Genomic DNA, 19,762 nt, shown 5'->3' on the forward strand with positions numbered 1-19,762 from the left:
CTTCGTCTTTCGGCAGCGCCACTGGCAGACGTCATCCTCTCATTCTTAAAAGTCAAATATAGGACTAAGACTCCAGTTAATATCGTTGAGCGGGAAGTGTCCTTGGGGAAAGAGAAGTCCCCGGAACAGATCCACTGGGGTACCCAGAATTGATTTTGCAGCTGCACAGAGATTCCCGTCTTGTCTGGAGTCTCTGCTGAGTAATGTAATTTCTGGGACAGCAAAGGGGCAGCTGGTGACTTTGAACCAAATTTTACCTTTCAACTCAATCCAGGGAAATTGCAACAGAGTGGCCGACGATGCAAAGTGCTATGTTGAACGCTAGACTGTGCTTTATTTTTTCCTCCCGACTTCACGTTTCCATGCACCAAAATGTTGATGCTACAAATATTGGATGCCACGCTTACCTGACACGCTTCTTCCATCCCACCTGGGCGCAGGGGCTCTGAGAGAGCGCGCGAACCGTGGCTGGAGCCCGCCTCTCGCGGCGGGAGCGGGCTCGGCGGGCCGCGGGTTCCCCTGCTGGCCCCAGTGCCGGAGCCGCTTCGCTGCCGGGACTCCCGCAGTCAGCCCCCCGCGCGCACGCGCGCTCCCCCGGGATGGCCCGGGCGCCTCCAGTTTTCGGCAGGGCTGCGACTGGACAGTTCCTGCGGGCGGGGCGGGGCGGGACGGGACGGCTAAGGAGTGCTCCGCGACCACGTGATCGGCGTTAACATGGCGGCGCCCAGCGGCGTCCACCTGCTCGTCCGCAGAGGTAAGCACCTGGAGAACAGTTCCGCGGGGTTTTGCTCGGTAGCTCTCTCGCTAAGCACCCGGGTTCAAAGGGGTTACACCCCCGCGCTCAAACATTTCGGCGCACACGGATGTAACTTTCAGTTGTACCGATACACGCAGACACACAGGGACACGCCGCAGGAACTGACACATTTATTCACTCGTCATTTGCCTGGACCGCGTCACTGCGTGGCATCTATTCGCAGTCACTCCTTAAGGTTTATGGGACACTGTCTGGAGTCTTCTTCCCGCACGTCAGTTGTATGATTTGTGTACCAAACTTACTTATTTTGGCTGTGGAGAGATGAACCTAGGGTAACTCGGGAATGCGCCTGGATACCCAGTTGCCACAGAGAAAGCAATTGGTGTTTGTTGTATCTATTGGCATGATATAATACATCTTTGGGGGAAACTTGCAACATGTGATTATTCTGTCACAGTGACTTAAAGTGAAGAGGAGAAGAAATCATGCGGGAGTAGCTCTCAGTAGGTGTTACCCTTGCATGCGGTGAGACTTCAGTAAATATGCAGATACTTTTGCAGGTAAATTAGGGGAATCCTTGTTAGATGTGTTCTGAATCTTGGTTAGAAAGAACTAAGAAGTTGTCTCAAGGATTGGGAAAGAGAGGAACTAACATATTTTGAGGTGTCAGGCATATAGGATCAGAAGCCCTGTGAGGTAATAGCTACCGTTTATTAAGTGCTTTAAAAAAAAAAAAAAAAAATATATATATATATATATATATATATATATATATATATATATATATATAATGTATTATTTGCTTCAGGGGTACAAGTCTGCAAATCATCTTACACAATCCACATCAATCACCATAGAACAGAAGTACATGATGCGGTGTCAGGACCTTACATATGCTAGCTACCTTTTAAAACCTAATGAGTTAGTGTGTGCTTCAGCAGCACCTATGCTAAAATCGAAACGATGCAATACAGAGATTAGCGTGTAATCCCTGGGCAGGGGTGATATGCAGTTTCGTAAAGCGTTCCATATTTTTTGAATTAAAAATTTAAGATTATAACTAAACAAAGGAACACTGTACTGTGAAAAGTAAATAAACAAAACCCAATGAGTTAGGTGTTACTCCCGATTTGCAGATGAGAAAAGTGAGGCAGAGAGGTTAAGTAATATGACTAAGGCTGCACAGGTTGTAAGAGGAGCCACAGGAAGATTTGAAGTGAGATATGTGCAAGAAGAAAGTGATGTAAGCAGTATTTTGGACTGGTTGGTTGTTAGAGTGGAAGTCAACATGAGAGTGCAACCCTGTGAAAAGAGCCGCAATTTACATCTCTTAAAGTCTGGGCTCCAGGCCAAATTCTGTTTACTAATTGAGTTACTTTTCTGTTTCCTCTTTTGGCAAGAAATAGTGGTGTTTAGACTTTCTTGTGTACCACAGGTAATGGTGAAGAGAATCTGGGGAGATAGTCAAGGTGGAGGAGGAACCAAAACACACACGCACATGTATATTATATGATATACACATATATGTGTGTGTATATGTATATAATCCCCGCAGATTTCAGAAATAACATATTAATCTTTTTTTTTTTTTTTTTTTTTTTTTGGTCATGATTTTGACAAATGGTGGTTCAGACAATCCTGGGAAAGACAGCTATAGGGAAGCCAGGTCGGGTTATTGGTTCCTATAACCCATTCCATTATATCCCACAGTGCTGCAACAACTAAAAGAGGGATCTTCTGATTAGAAAAGGGACAGAAAATGTGTCATCAGGGAGAGATTTAGTGACCAGGAAAGGTCACCTTTATGGATCCTTTGTACAGGAAGGAATGGGGAAGGCAAATAAGTAGGACATACTTTCTCCTTTACACCCTGGCCACTTTCATGAGCCAGTCTCCCCTGGTTTGTCTTCTACCTCTCTGATTTTCCCAGACTTTCACTAGGCTCTACTCTTGGGTTTCTAAATATTATTGTTCCCCAGGATTTTGTCCTGAACTTCCATCGCTACTTTCTCTCTTTGTTGTCACCAAATTTATCTACCTCAATGACTGTCAAATCTAGATGATTTTTAAAAAGTTGAACAGAGTATCTGCTGGAACTGGGCACCAGCTGCATTCCAGCTCTCTGTTCAGTATCTTTTCCTAGATGTCTCATAGGGCCCTTAAACTCAACAGGTCCAACATGGAAGTGAGTATTTTTCTCCACATCTTCTTCTGGGCCTATAGACTCTATCTCCATCAATGGTATTGCCATCCTGTCAGTATCTAAGTAAAAGCATTTAAGTTCTCTTGGTCCCCACAATTTTTTAAACATTTCTCTGTCCAGTGAGTTAGTAAATCCCATTTCTTTTTTTTTTTTAAGATATAACTATTTTAAGATTTTATTTATGTATTTGACAGAGAGAGAGATCATGCAAGCAAGGGGCAGAGGGAGAGGAAGAAGCAGGCTCCCTGCTGAGCAGGGAGCCCAACACAGGGCTCAGTCCCAGGACTCTGGGATCATGACCTGAGCCAAAAGCAGACACCTAACTGTCTGAGCCACCCAGGCACCCCAGTAAATCCCATCCTCCCCAAGCTATTTATTTACTTATTTTTAATTCAAGTATAATTAACCTATAGCGTTATGTTACTTTCAGATGTACAATGTAATGATTCAACAATTCTGTACATTACTTGGTGCACATCATGATAAGTGTACTCGTAATGCCAGTAAATCCTATTCCTTGGATCCCTCCAGTTTTCTGCATAGTCTAAGTACAAGTCTTTACCATTCCTTCGCTAGACAGGGCCTTTGTAACTGGTCTCCACCCCAAGTCCATCCTCTTCCCCACAACCACAGTTCTGTCTCTAAAATTCTGGTCTGATTATGATGCTTCCCTGATGAAAAACTTTTTGCTGTGATAAAGTCCCTTAGCATACAAGGCCAGCTCCAGCACACTACTTAATCTTTTCAGCCGCATCTCCTGTCAGTTCCCTATCTTCATATTGCTGCTAAGGTTTACAATTGTGTGTCTCCTTAACTGTGCTCCTGCAATGTCCTTTTTCACCTGACAAACCATTCATCCCTCAAGGCCACACCTAAATGCCATGTCTCCTTTAAGCTTGCTTTCTTCTGCCCAGCCAAACTAACTCACTCTGCTTATATAGAACTTGGGGCGTATCTTTACCAGAACACTTATCACCTGGCATCAAAGTATGTATACTTCTCTAGAAAATATTAGTTTACACCTCTGTCACACCGCTAGAATGGGAGCTTCTTACAGGTGTGTCTTACCTTCTTTATCTGTCTCCGCAAGGCCTGGAGCACAGTGTCTGGACATGTTAAGTACTCAGTTTCATAACTGAATGAAAACCCTTTCAGATTGCAACCTCCTATAGAAATATTTGTGCACAGAAGTTGTACAGTAGGCCTAAAGAATAAGTATCTCAAAATGTCAGTTTCTGGGGCGCCTGGGTGGCTCAGTGGGTTAATGCCGCTGCCTTCGGCTCAGGTCATGATCCCAGGGTTCTGGGATCGAGCCCCGCATCGGGCTCTCTGCTCAACAGGGAGCCTGCTTCCTCCTCTCTCTCTGCCTGCCTCTCTGCCTACTTGTGATCTCTGTCTGTCAAATAAATAAATAATAAAATATTTTTTTTAAAAATGTCAGTTTCTAGGACACGTGGGTGGCTCAGTCATTAAGTGTCTGCCTTCGGCTCAGGTCACGATCCCAGGGTCCTGGCATCGAGCCCCGCCATCGGGCTTCCTGCTTAGTGGGAAGCCTGCTTCTCCCTCTCCTGCTTCCCCTGCTTGTGTTCCCTCTCTCACTCTCTCTCTCTGTCAAATAAATAAATAAAAGCTTTTTTTAAAATGTCAGTTTCCGGGGCGCCTGGGTGGCTCAGAGGGTTAAGCCTCTGCCTTCGGCTCAGGTCATGGTCCCAGGGTCCTGGGATCGAGCCCCACATCGGGCTCTCCGCTCAGTGGGGAGCCTGCTTCTCCCTCTCTCTCTGCCTGCTGCTCTGCCTACTTGTGAGCTCTCTCTGTCAAATAAATAAGTAAAATCTTTAAAAATAAATAAATAAAAATGTCAGTTTCCTTCACATAACAGGCCTAGGTAGTGAATTTTTTTCCTTCCTCCCTTCTTCCTTCCATTTTTCCTCCCTCCCTTCCTTCCTTCCTTTTTCACTTTCTTTTTTATATTCCATCTCTCTCCAAGAATAATGTAAGACAATTTTACTTCTGTGTATCTTTTTTGGCAACTGTGAAAAATTCATTCCAGGTTATTTGAATTGTGAATCAGACTTATAATTAGAAAAAAAAAAAATGGGGGAAGGGAAGAAATCTAAAAGAGATGTGCTTGAAGTTTAAGCAGTGTAGCCATAGGAGAGATGAAGGAAGCTGATGGAAGTAAACCCTTGCACCTCAGCTCCATCCTGCTGTGGAAACAAACCATGTGGAAGGAGTTGATGCTGTGAGAGGAGAGGGGGCAGACTGTTGGCAAGTCTGGCAGAAACTCTAAGGAAGACACATCTGGTGGGTGTGTGGAATAGTCTGGCCTTTCCAGAGGGCTGTGTGGCAATGTCTGTCGAGATATAAGGTATACGTGCCTTTTACCTAACAATTCTGCTTTTAGGAATTTATCCTAAGAGAACAATAGAATGAGTATGCAAAGGTGCTTGAACAAGATTGTATACTGGTGATATTGGACAGAATCTGAAATGTCCATTGGTAAGAGAATTTCTACATAAATTGTGGTTCATCCGTGCACTGGAGTGCTATGCAGCCGATAGAAAAGGTGATGTCAAGGGGCACCTGGGTGGCTCATTCAGTTAAATGTCTGACTCTTGGTTTTGGCTCAGGTTATGATCTCAGGGTCATGAGCTTGAGACCCAAGTGGGGCTCCACACTCTGCGCAGAATCTGCTTGAGAGTCCTTCTTCTTCTTCCTCTGCCCCTCCTGATCATGCTGTCTCTCTTTGTCAAATAAATAAATAAATCTTAAAAAAAAATTATAGACTTAGTCATTGATACATATTGAGGGAAAAAAAAACAAGGTATAGAGCAGTACATCTCCCTTATGTAAAAGTACGTATCTTTGCTTTCTTGTGCGTATATGCACAAAGAGGTATATATAATACGTTCACCCAAATGTTCATAGTTGTCATTTCTAGATGGTGAGATTGGACTGAGTTTTACTTTTTTGTGCTTGATGTGTTTGAATTTTATATAGTGAGCATTTTTGTTATCCAAATATTACATAATATATTCAAATAGAAGATATTATTATTCATTACTATACTATAATTTAAGATGCATATAATGCTACTAATATTTCATGATTCATTTTTTTAGTTTAACAAATTTAAGAAATATTTACAAGTGCTTCTGTTCTTTTGTGACTCTAAAGCCATCAATTTTTCCACTGAGAATTCTCTTTCCATAATGGTTTTTCAAAAATTTATCCTCCAGGTCAGGGAGGGGCTGTTGTACATCATGAATTAAGTACTTTAAACTTTTGTCAATTGACCTGAGATCCTTCCTATCTTGTATAGCTTCTGTAGAAAAATGTATCTTCAGTTTTACCAAACCAAGTTAGAATTCAGTTTTGAGATGTGGTCTATATGCAGTTTGGAAAATGGTATTATAATAAGGAGCTTCCTGTGACTTAATCTCTATTCATGTTGACAGCCAGAGAGTGAAATGGATTTTTGCTAGTGGGATATTTTTTTAACAAATACTTTCCCAGCCCTCTTATAATATAGCTTGTTACTCATGGATTAAGACATACTTAATAAAAAAAATCATGGTCCTAAATTCTCTAAAGTCAGGCATGTCCCTAAAGCCATATAGGCTCTTATGTTTTTCCTCTGCTTGAAACAGCTTTCTATAGCACAGATAGTTCCTGTCTCCCATTGAAATTATAAAATCTCAGTGCACAGTGCAGGACCTGTAGACCCTCAGTGATGGATACTTGCAGTCATTTAAACAACAACAACAACAACAACCATGACTTTTTAAAAAAGATTTTATGTATTTATTTGACAGAGAGAGTGATCACAAGTAGGCAGAGAGGCAGGCAGAGAGAGAGGGAAGCAGGCTCCCCGAGGAGCAGAGAGCCCAATGCGGGGCTTAATCCCAGGACCCTGAGACCATGACCTGAGCTGAAGGCAGAGGCTCAATCCACTGAACTACCCAGGTGCCCCAACAACCATAATGATGACCTGTATTTGTTGACATGGAATGATGTCTAAAACTTATATTGTTTGGAAAAAGCAAGTTATAGAACAGTTTAATATAATCTCATTTTGTAAAATAAAACAGCAGTATCTTTGTGTGTGTCTAAGTTTAAACAGTATAGCCATAGGAGAGATGAAGGAAGCTGATAGAAGTAAACCCTTGCACCCTTTGCATATGTCATAGAGAGAGAGAAAGAGAAAATATTCTAAATACTATGAAATTCCCATTTTCCCCCAAGCACTGGAAATCTTTGAAAACGCAGAGTGGATGCGATGTATCTTAGGGAATTTGACAAAGATGGAAGGATAAAAATATGTGTACAGAGCTTCATTTGAACATCTTATTTTACAGTTAAAACAGCTTTTTCTTGTGGAGATTGGATTTTCTTTTTTAGAAAACATGGAGAATTTCTTTTTTTTAAAGATTTTATTTACTCATTTGCGAGAGAGAGTGTGCACACATATGCGGTGGGGGGGTTGCAGAGGGAGAAGCAGACTCCCTACTGAGCAGGGAGCCCAACTGGACTTGGTGGCTCAGTTCCAGGATCCCTGAGATCATGACCTGAGCTGAAGGCAGACACTTGACTGACTGAGCCACCCAGGTACCCTGGAACATGGAGAATTTCAAACATACATAAAGGAGAGAGAGCAGTAAAATAAACTCCCACATACCCATCACTAGTTATAATAATCACCAACTTATGGCCGCTCTTGATTTATCTTTACCCCTAGCCACTCTCTCCCTGGAACTGGATTGTTTTGAAGCACATCCCAGATATTATATAATTTCATCTGTAGATTTTTCATTATGTATCTCTGAAAGACAGGGAGCCCTTTTTATTTTCTTCATATATTCTACATATCAGTTCTAGAATTTTCGATTGGTTCTTTTCTTACAGTTTCCATTTCTCTGTTGAGATTTCAGCTGTTCACTCATTATGTCTACCTTTTCCTTTAAGTACTTGAACATACATGTTTTTAGTAACCATTTTTAAAGTCCTTATCTGTTAATTCTGTCATCTGGGTGATTTCAGGGTCTGTTCCTATTTTACTGACTCTGACTTTGGTTTTCTTTTCTCTCAACCATTTCTTTTAATTTACAGTTTGTGTTCAAGGCAGATCAATTTTGTAACATGAGAAGTTACTCTGAACCAAAGTATAAATACACAAATATAATGTATAAGCTGAAATAGATATATGGCATTCAGATATGAAACAAAAAGGAGGGTTCATTCACACTCAGAGCACTTAAGATCTGTTGGATATGGTTGTTCCACTGTGGGTTCCTGAAGATGGGAGAAAATGACTTCGGTTATCAAGACTACTGTTGCCCTATTAGATATTGGAACATCTAAGCTTTAGCATGTGACCATACAAATGAAAGACCTTAGAGAGGATCTATTTTTTTTTTAAAGACTTTTATTTATTTATTTGACAGAGACACAGTGAGAGAGGGAACACAAGCAGGGGAAGCGGGAAAGGAAGAAACAGGCTTCCCACTGAGCAGGGAGCCCAATGGGGGTTCGATCCCAGGATGCTGGGATCATAACCTGAGCCGAAGGCAGACGCTGAACGACTGAGCCACCCAGGCACCCCTAGAGGGTCTATTTTTAAAAAGCTCTCTGTGCACTGAGGCAGTTGTGGAAAGATTTACTCTCCAGAGTCAAGCCCACGTTAGGGTTTGGATCAGGTTCTAACTATCTAAAAATATTGACTAAGAACAGAAAGCATTCCAAATATAGGTATTCTGATTGAGTTGGTTTTTTTTTTTTTTTAAGATTTATTTAGTTATTTATTTTAGAAACAGAGAGAAAGGAGTGCCTGGGTGGCTCAGTTAGTTAAGCATCTGCCTTTGGCTCGGGTCACGGCCCCAGGGTCCTGGGATGGAGCCCTGTGTTGGACTCCTTGCTCAGTAGGGAGCCTGCTTCTCCCTCCTCCCCGCTTGTACTCTCTGTTGCTATCTTTGTCTCTCTTTCAAATAAATGGATAAAAACTTAAAAAAAGAAGACAAAGGAGAAGGAGGAGAAGGGGAAGAAGAAGAAGAGAGAGTGCATGCAAGGGCAGGGGTAGAGGGAGAGAAGCACACTCCCTGCTGAGCACAGAGCCCAATGCAGGACTGAATCCCCCAAAACTGAGTTCATGACCTGAGCTGCTATCAAGAGTTTGATGCTTAACCAACTGAGCCACCTAGGTGCCCCTATTGTCATTTTCAAAGTCCTTATTTCTTTTTTTTTTTTTAAGATTTTATTTATTTATTTGACAGAGAGAGATCACAAGTAGACAGAGAGGCAGGCAGAGAGAGAGAAAGGGAAGCAGGCTCCCCGCTGAGCAGAGAGCCCGATGCGGAACTCGATCCCAGGACCCTGAGATCATGACCTGAGCCGAAGAGAGCGGCTTAACCCACTGAGCCACCCAGGCGCCCTCAAAATCCTTATTTCTTAAGCCACATTAATCATCTCTTAACTCATTCTGGATGTTAATATTAACATTCCTCATCTAGTCAAAATCTTCACATGCTCTTCAAATCAATCAAATTTGGGATCTTCAGGGGCGCCTGGGTGGCTCAGTGGATTAAGCCGCTGCCTTCGGCTCAGGTCATGATCTCGGGGTCCTGGGATCGAGCCCCGCATCGGGCTCTCTGCTCAGCGGGGAGCCTGCTTCCTCCTCTCTCTTTGCCTGCCTCTCTGCCTGCTTGTGATCTCTCTCTGTCAAATAAATAAAAATAAAAAAATCTTAAAAAAAAAAATTTGGGATCTTCAGCATTTTCTGTGTCAATAAGGTGTGGAATTAGTAGATTTGCTGAAGACCTTTGTTTTCCTTGTCACACTGGATGTCTAGATGCCATTCGACGTGGATTTAGAAAATGGGTAATATAGGGGCGCCTGGGTGGCTCAGTGGGTTAAGCCGCTGCCTTCGGCTCAGGTCATGATCTCAGGGTCCTGGGATCGAGTCCCCACATCTGGCTCTCTGCTCAGCAGGGAGCCTGCTTCCCTTCCTCTCTCTCTGCCTGCCTCTCTGCCTACTTGTGAACTCTGTCTGTCAAATAAATAAATAAAATCTTTAAAAAAAAAAAAAGAAAATGGGTAGTATAGATGTTCTTGGCCTGAATCTTTAAACAGAATAGATACAGAAGGGATAAGAAGATTGTACAGAAACTAGCTGTTGACTGCAGAGCACTACCACTTGCCTTGGTGGTGGCATTAGCTGGATTTGGAGCAGCCAGAGTATTCTGGGAGGAGTTACTTGAAAGCGTAACAACTATACAAATACAAGCTACAAATACAAGCTACAAATACAAGCTATTTGATTTGAATAAGTCTGTGTGGATAGGCACAGGGCCAAAAGCACTAGCCCCAGTCTGGCCTGGCCACCATCACTCTGTCCTTGTCCACTGCATTGTCATCAGTGCCTGGTGCATCTCACTGAATGCTGGGTGTGTGGAGAACCCCTGGCTTGGGGTGGGCGCTGGTGAGGGCTACTTTTTTTTCCCCCTCTTGACTGTGGGTCACATTTTTCTGCTTCTTTAAATGTTATCTAATGTGGAATTATATATGGGACATAATGAATAATTCCATGTACAGGTTATGTTGTTTTTCTTTAAATATGTTGAGTTTTGTTCTGACAGGCAGTTAAGTTACTGGCAAATCTTTTTGATTCCACAAGCCTTAGTTTTATTCTTCGTAAGAGTGAATCTGTTTGTTTTGCCCTTAGACTTAGAGTGTAGCCCTTACTCTAGTGCAGAGGTCAGCAAACTTTTTCTAGAGAGGGCCAGGTAGTAAATATCTGAGGCTTTCGTGGACCGTGTGGTCTCTCTTGCACCTCTTCAACTTGCCAATATAGTGCAAAAGCTGCATAGATTGTACTAAACAAATAAGTGTAGCTATTTTCCAATAAAATTTTCTTTGCAGAAATGGTGAGCCAGGTCTTACTTTGCCCCCCTTTGCTCTGCTAATGTGTGATTCTTACTCCTAAGGCGTGATATCTGATTTCTCAGTTGAATGCCTTTTCAGCCCCAGGGAGGTCTCTCGACTCTGTTTGAGCTGGGACTCCAACTTCTCTCAGCCCCACAACCTCTAGAATCTCTGTTCACACTCAGCCTACAGCAGCAACTGTCTGGTAGACCTTGGGCCTCCCTTCCAGTACCCTGACACACAGATTCCAGCAGCGTCAGCAACCAGATCTCTGCCTCCCTAACTCAGCAGCGAGGTGCTGTGGCTGCTCAGCTTCCGCCTCCCAAAGGCCGCCATTTGGAATGGTTTCCCCAGGCAGAACACTGGAGACAGTCTGGGTTCACTTTGTGTATTTGCTTACCCTCAAGGTTCACCATTTGCATTGGTCAATATCCAGTGCTAAAAAATAGCTCCTTCATGTTTTGTCTAGTTAATTTAGTTGTTTAGGACAGAAGGGAATTCTGATAACAGTTATGTCAACATGGCCAAGAGAGAAAAGTCACATTTTTTTTTTTTAACCTATAGGTTTACTTTCCCACTTTTCGGTACTTTTTTCCTTGAAATTTATTTGTTGAAGCAACTGGTTAGTATGTCTGCCCTATGGAGCTTTCCACATTCTGAATTTTGTGGATTGTATATCTAATGGGGTCATTTAAAATGTTCCTCTGTAAAGTCACTGTTAGATCTAAGGCCTGACCTGATTTAGGTTAGACTTTTTGGGGGGTGGGGTAGGGAGAAGAATACTTCGTAGGGTGTTGTTTTTTGAGATGTTAGAGGCCACCGGTGATCATTACTTGGCTCCATTAGGTCATTGGAGTTTGCAAAATGGCAGTATTTTAATTCCATCGTTCCTTCTTGATTTATTGTTGAAAAATGTCTACAGAGAGAAGCTTTCTCATCGAGTATTTACCCTGATAGAACTCATCCTGGAAAGTTAAATGCTTGATTTGTTCTCTTTATTCACCAGTTTTTTTTTTTAGGATTTTATTTATTTATTTATTTGACAGACAGAGAACACAAGTAGGCAGAGAGGCAGGCAGAGAGAGAGAGGAAGGGAAGCAGGCTCCCTGCTGAGCAGAGGAGCCCGATGCGGGGCTCGATGCGGGGCTCGATCCCAGGACTCTGGGATCATGACCTGAGCTTTAACCCACTGAGCCACCCAGGCACCCCTGTTCACTGTTTTTTTTTTTTTTTTTTAAAGATTTTATTTATTCATTTGACAGAGAGAAATCACAAGTAAGCAGAGAGGCAGGCAGAGAGAGAGGAGGAAGCAGGCTCCCTGCTGAGCAGAAAGCCCGATGTGGGGCTCGAACCCAGGACCTGGGATCATTACCTGAGCCGAAGGCAGCGGCTTAACCCACTGAGCCACCCAGGCGCCCCTGTTCACTGGTTTTTAAATAACAAGTTTACCCTCCAGAAGTGACCAATGAGTTGTTTAGAATAATGTGGATTTATTTATTTTTTTTTAAAGATTTTATTTATTCATTTTACAGACAGAGATCACAAGTAGGCAGAGAGGCAGGCAGAGAGAGAGAGGAGGAAGCAGGCTCCCTGCTGAGCAGAGAGCCTGACGTGGGGCTCGATCCCAGGACTCTGGGACCATGACCCGAGCCGAAGGCAGAGGCTTTAATCCACTGAGCCACCCAGGCGCCCCATGTGGATTTATTTTTAACTGTGTATCTACTTCTTTAATTATATGAAAATATATGTGAGGATCATGTAGCGTTGAAACAGAATCTGAAGGCAGGATTGCAAGATTCAAGGTAGAAAACCAAAAGCTATTGACAGAAGTAGCATTTTACAAAATGAATTTAGGGAATTCTTACTATAACTTAATGTTAGAGTAGAAGATTATAAGGTGAGAAAGAATTCAATATCTCTCAGAGCTTGTTGCAAATTGAGTCTCATACTATTAGTCATTCACACTCTAGCAAGAGACTCACTTTTGTATCTAGTGAAATGTCAGATCCTGTGCTTACAATAAATATGCTTCTTGGGGCACCTGGGTGGCTCAGTTGGTTAAGCTTCTGCCTTCAGCTCAGGTCATGATCTCAGGGTCCTGGAATCAAGCTCCGCATCGGGCTCTCTGCTCTGTGGGGAGTTTGCTTCCCCCCTCCCCCACCCCACATGCCTCTCTGCCTACTTGTGATCTTTGTCTGTCAAATAAATAAAATCTTTATAAATAAATAAATAAATAAATAAATAAGCTTCTTACTATTCAAAGAGTCAGTGTATATAAGATGAAAGGAAACTGGGTAAAGATCTGATTTTGGATGCTGTCTCTATGAGTTATCACATGAATGGAAAAAAGTAACTTAATTTTCCACTTAGCTTTGCTGTGAACCTAAAACTGCTCTAAAATTAAGTCTAGGGCACCTGGGTGGCTCAGTTGGTAAAGCGTCTGCCTTGGGCTCAGGTCATGATTGCAGGGTCCCAGGATCAAGCCCAGCATTTGGGCTTCCTGCTCAACGGGAATCCTGCTTTTCCCTCTCCCTCTGCCTACAGCTCTGCCTGCTTGTGCATGCGCTCTCTCTCTCTCTTTCTCTCTGTGTCAAATAAATAAACAAAATCTTTTAAAAAAGTAAAAATAAATGAAAATTAAGTCTATTTAAAAAATAACTAAAACTTTCTGAATTCTGCTTGCTTCATCTGTTATAAAAAGGACGGGGTATAAAGTCATCTAAGCCAAACGAAAATTAAGTGAGAGAACCTGTGACAACACCTAGCATAAGAAATGCCCTGGGCACCTGGGTGGTTCAGTCATTAAGCCTCTGCCTTGACTCAGGTCATGATCCCAGGGTCCTGGGATTGAATCCCGTGTGGGGCTCCCTGCTCGGCAGGAAGCCTGATTCTCCCTCTCCCACTCCCCCTGCTTGTGTTCCCTCTCTCTCTGTTTCTCTCTCTGTCAAATAAATAAGATCTTTAAAAAAAAAAAAAAAAAGGATAAAAGAAATGCCCCTTTCCTTGTGGCAGGTGTTCTCCATTGGTTGAAGCAATCACAAGGCAGCGCAGAACTGGGGGGAGTGGACATAGGAGTCCTTCCTCATGGGATAAGTGTCAGTTGTGACAATCTAAGGCTGTTTCTTGAATACAATGGGGAGACAAGGAATGAGCGTCCCAGATATATGCAAAATTTTGTCTATATAAGCAGATTTCTGCTAGAAAATATGCATGGCTTTCATTAATTTCCTGAAGTAAGATGTGATCTGGGGGGGAAGAAAAAAAGCATTTCCCTTAGATTATTAAAATTCTTTGATACTCCTCCCATGGAAGAGTAGGGTCTATGTCCACTCCCCTGATCCTGGGCTGCCCTGTGACTGCTTCAACTGAAAGAGAATGGGGGAGGTGATGCTGTGTGACTTCCAAGGCTGTCATAAAAGGGGATGAAAAGAGATGCAGCTTTTGGCTTATTCACTGGAACAGTCATGCTGAGAGCCTGAGTTGTCTTGTAAAAAACCCAACTTCCCTGGGGCCACCATACTGTGAGAAAGCCAAGCCATTTGGGGAGGCTTCTTGAAGATGGTCTGGTCAGGAGACCTAGTTTTTGAGTCATCCGATCACAGGCACCAGACATGTGAGTGAATGAGCCTTCAGAGGGTTCTAGCTTCAACCACTACGTCATCCTCAGCCTTCAAGTCTTCTTGACTAAGGCCCTTAGACCTCAGGCAACCTTAGACATTAATTTTTGAATTCTTGGCCCAAATAATCCAGGAGCATAATAAATTATTAGGCTTTTTTTTTCTTCTGTACTGTCAAGTTGTGATTAACTTGTCATACAGCAATGGTAACCGGAACAGTTTATAGTATGTAATAGCTAGCAATAACTGATTTTAACTAATTTTCAGTAGAGGGCCCACAAAGAGCCACTTGGGAGTACATGCAGGCATGTACATGTACATATCTCCTGTAAATCTTAGAGTCACCACACGCAACAAAGTATAGGTTCTTGCCAGATTACTTAAAATTTATTCATAGCCTCGATGAAGTTTATCAATCTGGAGTAATTTTTGTCACAAGTGATAGTACTTAATATGGTGGTTGACATTCCATTTTTACCAGGTTTCCAGGAGAACTTGAGCTAGCAAATTAACCCAAGGTCAAGTTTGTCAAAAGAGAAATATTCATTGAAAAGAAGCAAAGTAGCAATATTACTATTGGGCAGAAGAGAATTTAGGGCAAAAAGCATCAGACAGAACAGAGAGGTTCATGTTCCTTTTCTCTCTGGACACTCACCGTTCCCTTAATGACCTCATCAGTCCTATGATCCATTAATTTATCAAGTCGCATATTTATGCCTTCAGCCAAGACCTTTCTCCTAAATTCTAGGCTCATACATCCAACTGCCTACTGAACATTTCCACTTGGATGTCTAATAGACATCTCAAAATCAACATGTTCAAAACTCCAAAACTGCACTTATAATCTCTTCCCTAAAATTTGTTCCATTCCAAGAACTTCCCTACCCTTAGTTGATGGTAATTTTGTCTGTCAGTTTCTCAGACCATAAACCTTTGAATCACCCCCCAGTTCCTTTCTTTTTCTCACTCTGTATCTAATCTGCCAAAAAATCCTGTTTAATCTACCTTTAAGATATACCCAGAATGCGGGGTGCCTGGGTGGCTCAGTGGGTTAAGCCTCTGCCTTCGGCTCAGGTCATGGTCTCAGCCCGAGGCGGGCTCTCTGCTCAGCAGGGTGCCTGCTTCCCTTCCTCTCTCTCTGCCTGCCTCTCTGCCTACTTGTGATTTCTGTCTGTCAAATAACTAAATAAAATCTTTAAAAAAAAAAAAAAGATATACCCAGAATGCATTTTGTCACCGCCCCCCCCCCCCCCGTCACCACCCTGAGTTGAACCACTTTTGTTTCTTACCAGGATACTGTAATAACCCACTGCTGGTCGCCCAGTTTCTACCCTTGCCCTCCTCAACTTGATTCTCAATACTACAACCGGACTGAACTTTAACAAATGTCAGTCAGGGGCACCTGGGTGGCTCAGTGGGTCAAAGCCTCTGCCTTCGGCTCAGGTCATGATCCCAGGGTCCTGGGATCGAGTCCCGAATCGGGCTCTCTGCTCAGCAGGAAGCCTGCTTCCTCCTCTCTCTCTGCCTGCCTCTCTGCCTACTTGTGATCTCTGTCTGTCAAATAAATAAATAAAAATCTAAAAAAAAAGTCAGATCATGTCACTCTTTTGTTCAAAACCTGTTTTACTCAGAGTAAAAGCCAAAGTCCTTCTAATAGCCTATAAGGCCCTACTCATAGCACTTAATGCTTTCTAACACACTGTATGATTTACTTATTTGTCATTTTTGTTGCTGTTGCTCATCTCCCCCACCAGAATGCAAGTTCCATAAGGAGAGGAGTTTTGTTTGTTTTTTTTCCCAATGTATCCCAGGTACCTATAACAGTGCCTGACACATAATAAGCAAAAGATTTTTTGAATGAATGAACAAAAAGTGGCAAGTTAATGTTGTTTCGATATAGTTATTAATAATGAATCTTTATGAATCAAATAACATGTTAAAATTCATAAAGCAAGAGCTGTTAAAAGCAAAAGGATAAAACCACGATCATAGTGGGAAACTTAAGCATACCTCTAATTTGGCAATTTAAGTAGACGTAATAAGTTTACTGAAGTTCAAAATGTTATAATTAGTAAATCTGATTTAATATTAAATTTGATACCTCGGATTAAAGATTGTTTTTACAAATACACATGAAATTGGATAAAATTTGATGTTATACCATTAAAACCTCAAAAAGCTCTAGAAAGAAAAAATGATATGAACTACATTCTCTGATCACAAAGCAGTAGTATACAAATTAACAGGGAGAGAGGTTTGATCCACATGGTTGTGGAAACACAAAAGGAATCTAGAGAATGAAGAATGGTGACACTAACACTGTCATAGACTTGGAATCCATGTTCTTTTCCTCTATGATTTCACACTCTTTCAGGGGAATCTGAAATGTAAGTCAGTTACTGCAACAGAGTAAGATAGAGACACAGACAGAGGTGAGGAAAGGGTGCAATGGGATCACCCAGTATAGACCGAGGATTCCCCAGCTTCACAGAGGAGAAGACTGGATTGAGTCTTGCTGTGCAAGGAGGGTCTAGTCAGATGAAGGAGTCTTGAGACAGAGGGGGTGTCCAAAGGCAGAGATGGAGGTGAGAATCTCCGCAGCCTCTGGGAGCTTCACTAGTTTAATATGGTAAGCAAGCAGGGTAAGAACTAGGGAGTAGCCAGAGAGGGGGTTGGAGCCAGCTACTTTTTCCAGTAAATATACAGGATTTGGGGGCCAGCTGAAGGAGACAGCTGAGTCCATGTGTAAGAAGAGATGAAGATACTAGACATCTCCTTTAGGGTTGGAGGAAATGATATGCATGTAGATAGTTCTTCAAGTGAAAGAGGGAACAGAAAATTGAAGGAACTCCTCATCCCTCCAGTGACTTTTTCCTTCTGTACCTGTTTGCAGAGATCGGAGGTGAAGTGAGGTAGGGGATTGGGAAATAGGTGAGGAAACTGGTAAGAGGTAATAGAAGGATTGCCCAGCAATGTTGAGATCCAAGTGAAATTAGAGAGAGTATATTTGTAATGGCCCCATTCATTGCCATTGCGTGATTTTCTCCGAATGGGTATCATCTTGTGTGTATGAATGAGTGAAGGTAGATAGTGGAATTGACTGGAGTTTTCCAGTTGGATGCCCTGGAAAGACCAGGGAGTAAGAGAAGTGGGTGGTTGGCAAGAGAGGGATTGATTTAATGAATTCTAGAGTCTGCCGTAGGCTATAAGTTTCCTAAGGATATGGAGCCTGTGTATTTCGTTTGTTTCTGGGCCCATTACTATTATAATGAATGAATAATCTAATGTATAGCAGTAAAAAGAGAAGAGGTTGATAGTTTGTGGGGGAGAAAGGAGTTCTAAGAGAATTATCAGCGAGGTAAAAAAACAGGTATATGGGAATGAAGAGTGAGAGAACTGGAAGGTTTGGGGGTAAGTTTCATGCAGTTTCATGATGGAGGTGACTTCTAAATGGGCTCATAGAAACTACAGTTTCTAATTTAATTGAAGGAAGCAGTGTAATACAGTTAACGGTGCAAAACAACAGGGCTCTGAGAATAAGAGGAAGGAAAGCTCATTTGGAGGGGGAGTGCTCACTTAACAGAAGAAGGGATGGTTGAATTGCATCTTGACAGATGCCTCAGGCGGTCAACAGGGAGCCTGGGGGAGGGGCCATTCCTAAGGGCATAAGGCAGGGCGGTTTTAGGAAAACCATACGGATACAGGAAAAATCAAGGGATGGTTAGAAGGCTCTAGAATGGAGTGTTGGGCTAGAGCTGCCTGTTTGTGTAGGTGAGTTATAGGAGATGATTAGCAATACAGGTTAGGTCATGGAGAACCCTGAGAGCCAGCTGAGGGCCTATCTTATGGGCAGCAGAAGTTTTTTTGATAAATATGTAAAGTGGGGTCTCTTGTTCACATTGTGCTGTTGGTGATGTTCTGGATGTAGTGGAAAGGAAAAACCATTGCAGGTCAGTTGGGAGGAACTGGCAGAAACAGAGAGATGGGGGTCCTGAACTAATTCAGTAACTACGGGAAGGAGGGGGAGAGATGGAAGCAGGAGGAATGATGCAGGGGAGAAATCCACAGGCTCTGGTGGTTGAAACGGGACTTATAGGAGGAGAGGAGTTGCCAAAGCAGAACAGGAATTCGCAGAAACTAAGAGCCTAGCCAGGAAAAGAGTATTGGGAGGAAGTTTGTGGATGGCTCAGTAAAGGTCAGTGAATTTGGCTCCTAGGAAGTCATGGTGACTTAGACCAAATTTTAGCAATGGAGGGAATTTATTAAAAGTGATGGTGGTGGCTGTAGAGAAGTATGGAGGCTTTTAGTTCTTAAAAAAAAAAAAAAGAAAGAAAGAAAAGAAAAGAAAAAAAAACTTTATCAAAATATAATCCACAGACCATACAGTTCACCTATTTAAAGTGCATAATTTGGGGGACCTGGGTGGCTCAGTCACTTAAGCGTCCTTTGGCTGAGGTTGTGATCTCAGGGTCATGAGACAGAGCCCTGCATCGGGAGTTCAACTCGGGAGTTAGCTTGAGATTCTCTCTTGGTCTCCCTCTGCCCCCTCTCGTTTGTGCTCTCTCTCTCTCAAATAAATAAGTCTCTAGGGGGAAAAAAGAAAGAAAGAAAGAGAAAAGAAAGAAAGAAAGGAAGGAAGGAAGAAAGGAAGAAAGAAAGGGAAAGGAAAGGAAAGAGAGAAAGGGAAAGCCCAAAGTTTTGTCCACTGAGAAGGCCCACTCTCATTGATGTTAAAACACTAATGGCAATGAGCTCACCTGCTCGCCCTTAGCTTCAAAATGCCACTTTCCTCTTAAAAAGAAAGGAAAGGGAAGGGAAGGGAAGGAAGGGAGGGAGGGAAGGAGGGAGGGAGGGTGAGTGAGAAAGAAAGAAGGAAAGAGAGAGAAAGGAAGGAAGGAAGGAAGGAAGGAAGGAAGGAAGGAAGGGAGGGAGGATGGAAGGGAAGGAGGGAGAAAGAAAGAAATAAAGAAACCCAACAAGGCTCCTTGGAGAAATGGCTGATTCCAGAGCTGTGGGAGAGATAACAGACAGGCCTGGCATATTCTGTTCCAGAAAGTAATCAAAGAATGAAGTAATCAAGTAAGGAGGAGGACATGTGAAAACACAGAAACCAGCAGGAACTGAGCTGCCACTGGCCAAATCAGGGACAATGTAAGGACCAAAATAAATGATAGTAACAGCTTATAATCCACTAAATAAAATGGGAACTAAATAAATGAAAGAATTGGAAGTTTAATGACTATATAATAAAAACTGAGTAGGTGCTCT

The 19,762-nt window shown here is 42.5% G+C and overlaps 1 protein-coding gene across 1 annotated transcript in view; it reads left to right on the top strand.

Moving 5' to 3' along the window:
- The first annotated feature begins 653 nt into the window (after nucleotides 1–653).
- METAP1D (methionyl aminopeptidase type 1D, mitochondrial) overlaps nucleotides 654–19,762 on the top strand; it is an 87,565-nt gene continuing 68,456 nt past the window's right edge. The window contains exon 1 of the mRNA XM_047722163.1: nucleotides 654–754. Within this exon, the coding sequence (XP_047578119.1) occupies nucleotides 715–754 (40 nt within the window). The 5' untranslated portion in view covers nucleotides 654–714. The remainder of the gene's footprint in view (nucleotides 755–19,762) is intronic.

The sequence above is a fragment of the Lutra lutra genome, chromosome 3, assembly GCF_902655055.1.
Source record: "Lutra lutra chromosome 3, mLutLut1.2, whole genome shotgun sequence".
NCBI classification, from domain to species: Eukaryota; Metazoa; Chordata; class Mammalia; order Carnivora; family Mustelidae; genus Lutra; species Lutra lutra.